The sequence below is a fragment of the Etheostoma cragini genome, chromosome 7 (assembly GCF_013103735.1).
Source record: "Etheostoma cragini isolate CJK2018 chromosome 7, CSU_Ecrag_1.0, whole genome shotgun sequence".
NCBI classification, from domain to species: domain Eukaryota; kingdom Metazoa; phylum Chordata; class Actinopteri; order Perciformes; family Percidae; genus Etheostoma; species Etheostoma cragini.
The window spans coordinates 16,917,357-16,922,918 of record NC_048413.1 but is presented as its reverse complement, the minus strand read 5'-3'; the positions used below and the strand labels follow the sequence as shown (position 1 = coordinate 16,922,918).

General features: G+C 41.4%; 1 protein-coding gene across 2 annotated transcripts; it reads left to right on the top strand.

Annotated features, from left to right (window-relative positions):
• The first annotated feature begins 3,216 nt into the window (after positions 1 to 3,216).
• her9 (hairy-related 9) lies at positions 3,217 to 5,079 on the top strand. Of its 2 annotated transcripts, none has more exons than XM_034877603.1 (4): positions 3,217 to 3,556; positions 3,649 to 3,744; positions 3,863 to 3,950; positions 4,062 to 5,079. In XM_034877603.1, the coding sequence occupies exons 1-4, from the start codon at positions 3,449 to 3,451 to the stop codon at positions 4,643 to 4,645; spliced, it is 876 nt and encodes a 291-aa protein (XP_034733494.1). In that variant the 5' UTR covers positions 3,217 to 3,448; the 3' UTR covers positions 4,646 to 5,079. The 2 variants fall into 2 exon arrangements, with proteins under 2 accessions (XP_034733494.1, XP_034733495.1); XM_034877604.1 differs by having other exon boundaries at positions 3,218 to 3,556; positions 4,065 to 5,079.
• The last annotated feature ends 483 nt before the right edge of the window (positions 5,080 to 5,562 follow it).

Genomic DNA, 5,562 nt, shown 5'->3' with positions numbered 1-5,562 from the left:
CACAGATTTATGACTGGAAACAGTCACATTGTCTGTTTTTTTAAAAGCATAACTGCTTTGACTTCGAGTGTCACTTTTCATTATTTCTATTTAATAGCCTCATCTGTATTTTTACATAATGGAACAACAGACTTCACATCAGATTTTTCCAAAGCATGCTCTTGTGTTTTACAGTTGTATTGTTTTTTTACTGTTTAAAATATAAAGCTCTTGATTTTCTTCAGTTTCATAACTTTATGAAACTGAACTTGAAGGGACTATTAAACTGCAGTTTAATTTAATGCTTCACAGTAGACATCATGTCTGCTTTGTTTTTTTGTCAAAGTTACATTGTTACATTGACAAAATGCCTACATATGTACATTATGTTACTTGTAACTTGTTATTGAAATGACATGCAACAATGCAGTCGGTTTCATAAGGTTCGTGTACATGGATTCACATAAATTAAATACGTGCAAAAATGCTTTTAATGTTGTCCAAAATACCCGAGTTTAACTTAAACTCATTCCCAATGCAGATAAGAACAAAGTTGTTAACCAACTTTGGGAATAGGACACAAAATTTGCCTTGAGAAGTCCATTCTTGGTGGAAGTGAAATAGAAGTTGTTGACTCTTATAAATATCTGGGTATTTTGATTGATGACTCCCTCACCTTTAGTCCAGTAGTTGGTGAAAATGCTGGGGCTAAAAACTGGGTTTTTAATATGGAAAATAGTAACTTGTGGCCATCACTTTTTTACCTGTGTTGGACTATAGTGATCCTTTAGATGTGTATACGTCTGATCCGTGTTGCCATATAGTTGAAACAGCTTACCATGCTTCCCTGAGGTTCATTACCAATGGTAAAGCTCTGACTCACCACCGTCAGTAATACTGTACGAGATGGGCTGCTCTGGCCACCCGAAATCTCTGCCACTGGGACGCCTTTATACATGAGGCAGTTTTTCATCCGCTCTCATTCCACATAAATCTTTATTACGCAAAAGAAAAAGATGGACAATACTATTAGCATTATCAGGACTTCTTTATACTTTGTGTCCTAAATGCCTGTGAGGTATATGGGGAAATTATATGTTTGTGTTCTGCACCCTCTGCATTGAATATGATGCAAAAAAACTTAGGATTTAATGAATTCATGTATTTGTAATTGTTTTCATTTCTTTTATTGTTTTCTCCTTTTGTGTTTTCTGTCCGTTATGGTTATTTTAATGCAGTTCTTGGTCAGGACTCTCCTAGTTAAATAAATGTTAAATAAAATAAATAAAAATAAAGATTGCACATGTACAGGCATATGCAGATCCTGTGTACACAGGACACAGGATGTAAGTATGAACGCATTTCTGCAATGCATATTTGCACACAGATGTGATATAAATAAAATATGTTTAAAAAAACATCTAGCTGGTAAATACTGTCATACATCTACACATTTCCATTTATGTAATATAAACGATATACCGGCTAGGTATAATATATAAAATATATAAAATAAAATAAAATATATATTGACATTTTGCCTCATTTAATTGTTTATTTTCTACATGAACAGATGTGCCACCCTGTGGCCATTTGAATGCAATGCTCATAAAAGAAAAGTTTTCATTCTTTTACTCCAGAGGCTATATCTCTTTCTTCCTAGTTTATATTCCACACCAAACAAAAAAACAATAACAAAAGTCACAAGATGTCATTTTAGAAATAGTAAGGAGTGAACTCCTGTGAATAAGGAAATTATTTGCAAAGCATAGCCAAGAAGATCATTACATTCTATGTAAGACATCCATAAACACCAATTGCATTAGGCTACAACTGGCGTTGGCTGCATTTAAATGACTTTGTAGAAGCTTAGACCTCAAATACATTAAGGCATTAAATGTTAATTTACCTTGTTAAATAACCTGAGATGTTGGAGTAGGCTACTTTTTACAAATCAGTCGCTAGATGGTGCACGTCTCCTTTAAACATCGTCACGTCCACCTTGGTTCAACCACTCGTACATAAATCTGATGGAAAGGCCTAAATGTTGAGTTTTATTTTGTTGTAGCTTACTTTTATCTGCAAACTTATTTTGGTGACTTTGCTTAAAAAACTACTGCCTCTTCTTTGTGGGAAAATGGGATCCTGCAGCCTAAATATATCTCTAATGCAACCCAAATGCCAACATATATAGTGACTAACTATATTCTACTCTACTCTATTCTCTTTCAATATAATATTTCCATATTCTCAGATTCGACATTATATACTCCTTGTTCTCCAGGCTGTAATCTGCAAATGCTGGCACGTGCTCCGCGTAGACCAGAATACTTTTTCGCAAACGGCACGCGGATAGATGTGCCCCCTCTCTCCTCCTCCTCTTTCTCCCCTTTGAGCTGCTCCCGCGCCTGGATGATTGACAGTTAGCTGTTCACACAGCCAATCAGAGTGCGGCTTGCTTTATTTGCATAAAGTGGCCGCATGCCATTGGCTTTGTGCGTACTACTGAAAATCGCCTCGCGTGCCGCTACAGATGTCTTTTCCTCGGAGGCGCAAGAGAACTCGTATAAATAGATAAAATGTGTATGTGTTTTCATGTGAGGCCAATAAAACATGTAGCCTATGCATGCAATAAATAAACTATGTTGCTATTTGTCGCAGCAAGCATTTCCAACTTTGAGAAGTGGGCATAAAAGAAAGAAAATGTGAATATGCTTAATTTATTCTTGGTATTGGCACATATTGCAATTCACACCAAAATGATCACTATACTGTATTCTCTTATCAGAACCATGGGTCCGTTTGCAGCCATTAAATAATGCATCTTAATAAACACACCGATGTCCTAAGACTTCCAAAAAATGTGCAATGTGAAATACTTAGTCAATGCATACATTCTTCCCGTATACACACACACACACACACACACAAACACACACACACCAAGCAGCACAGTTTTGACAGCACAAGAGCAAAGTTGGAAGCAAACATCCAGCGCATTCCCCTCCCTTATCACTTCACATCCCGGCCCGGCCGCTGCTCGCTCGGCTTTGTTGTTTGTCCCTGCAGGGCTGATTGAGCAGCGCGTGACTGACGGCCCGCGGGGGTGTTGTCCAATCAGCGGTCTGCCCCGCGCCCAATGGGTGAGTCCTCTTTGCTATTGGCTGAGGCGAGTGTGGGAAAGAATGCAGAGAGGGTTTCACACGAACTGGGAGCACGCGAGCCGTCTATAAGTACCGCCGCGGCGTGTGTCGGTGGCAGAAGCTGTGACTCGCCCCGCACGGTGCAACGCACGCTCCGGTACTCACATGACAGCTCTGTGATAACAAGCGATATAACGCAAACTGATAGGTTGGATTGTCAGGCATCTCTTATATGTTCTGCAGTGGCTCAACGTCAACTTCCAACCGTTTTATTTTTCCGGAGCTTCCAAAGAGGATTTACTTCTTCACGCTTTGTTTGATCCACAATGCCAGCTGACACTATGGAAAAGCAGACGGCATCCCCTATTGCCGGTGCCCCTGCAAACGGAACACACACACCGGACAAACCGAAAAATGCCAGCGAGCATAGAAAAGTAAGGATTGTTTTTATTTGTGACATGGCGTGTCGTGTGCAAATTGATAAATGGTGAACCAGACATTTATGTAGAGTTTTTATTATTTGCAGTCATCCAAACCGATCATGGAAAAACGCCGAAGAGCAAGAATAAACGAAAGCCTCGGGCAGCTCAAGACTCTCATCCTGGACGCACTTAAAAAAGATGTAAGTTGAGATCTTTTTGATGCATTTAACTACTCTTTCATATGTATAGATAGTTTTGTTAAAATAAATGTGCCTCGAATACAAACTAAACTTTTATGTCTCATGTTATGTCCTACAGAGCTCCAGACACTCCAAGTTGGAGAAAGCAGATATCCTGGAGATGACAGTGAAGCACTTGAGAAACCTGCAGCGTGTACAGATGAGCGGTAAGTTTATTTAATGATATAAGTGGGTCAAAAGACGTTAAGAAGTAAATAGGAAGCTGTTGAAAGAATCAAAAATGCGTATCTAATATCCGCTCGCTTTCTTTCCCCCAGCAGCACTCTCAGCAGATGCCACAGTCCTCAGCAAATACAGAGCTGGATTCAACGAGTGCATGAACGAGGTCACCCGCTTCTTGTCCACATCCGAGGGGGTGAACACGGAGGTGAGGTCGAGGCTCCTCAGCCACCTGTCCAGCTGTATGGGCCAGATGATGTCCATGAACTACACGCAGCAGGCCGCGTCCCAACAGGCGCACCTGGCTCAACCTCTCCATGTGCAACTCCCATCCACTCTACCTATCAACTCTGCTGCTATGGGCTCCAAACTCAGTCCCGTCGAGGCCGTCTCCCCCAAGGTATTTGGTGGGTTTCAGCTGGTGCCCGCAACCGATGGACAGTTCGCGTTTTTAATCCCCAACCCGGCCTTCGCCTCCACCACAGGCCCTGTCATCCCCCTTTACGCAAACGCAGGAGTGCCTGTGGCGGTCAACGCCAGTCCGGTTCACGGCAGCTCGGCACCGACTGCAGCTTCTCCAGTCCATGGCATGACGTCCTTCTCCGGGGGGTCCCAGGCGGTCAGCCCGGTCGGAGTCAGCACCGGTTCGGAGGGCAACGAGCCTGTGTGGAGGCCTTGGTAGCGCGAGGGTAAAGAGACCCTTAACCTGATTGCAGTACCTTTCCATTTTAGACATTTAACTGACTGCACAGACAACTGTTGCGGGGGTTGAACCTGTGACTTTTTGATATGGGACGGTAACTCTAACCACTTAATGCCCCCCAGTAGTTCTCATTGTTTCGTTTTATGGAACAAGGGTTGCCTTACATGGCACTTTTTTTTATTGTCTGATTCCAACATTTGGATGTCGATGATAAATATGCTGTATATGTGGAAGATTTATAGGAACGTTTTTGTTATTGAAGTACTTTTTATGAAAAGGTTTTAGTTTTGTACAGATGTGTTATTGATTGTTATACCAAAGCTGTGTTTTATATTTTGTTGTTGTTTTGTGTTGAAAAGAAACATTGAAGTTGGGTGATGGCCCGTTGTTTTAATAAATTACTTTTCAGAAATTAATTTCTTGTCTAAAGCCTGTTTCTCATCATTCAGTGTTTCGAGGCCGTGCGTTAAAGGTGCAATTCATGGGTGAAAGCCACATTGAGGAAGTCAGACAAACGAGTTTTTAAACAGATTCGCCCGCAGTTATAACTAAGGCCAAATCGAAGCTACAACCAATCGATTATGTTCCCAATACGAACTCTATCTACTATGTCAATTAGGCTATATTAAGTTTTAAGTGGCCACCTTGTCGCCAGTTTGGCGGGAGCCGTTACATCTGGCCCGTAGGAGAAAGGACAATGGGGGGTGTATTTTTCTATTGCCATAAAGGTAATTAGAAGTTTGAAAAGGGTCTCATCCTCTATGCAGCGGGAGCTTTGAGAAGTCTTAAACCCTATTCATGAGGCTGGGAAATGCGCTCAGGGGTTAATGTCACTAACAGATTGCCTCAGTGGAAGGAGAATATGGAAGGATCCTCGCTTCCTTTTGTGGATCAAT

Excerpts from the sequence above, each read along its gene's own strand:
- her9 (XM_034877603.1), top strand. The coding sequence starts at position 3,449 with ATGCCAGCTGACACTATGGAAAAGCAGACGGCATCCCCTATTGCCGGT. Across the intron at positions 3,745-3,862 it reads TGGACGCACTTAAAAAAGAT|AGCTCCAGACACTCCAAGTT; the intron begins GTAAGTTGAGAT and ends TATGTCCTACAG. Across the intron at positions 3,951-4,061 it reads GCAGCGTGTACAGATGAGCG|CAGCACTCTCAGCAGATGCC; the intron begins GTAAGTTTATTT and ends TCTTTCCCCCAG.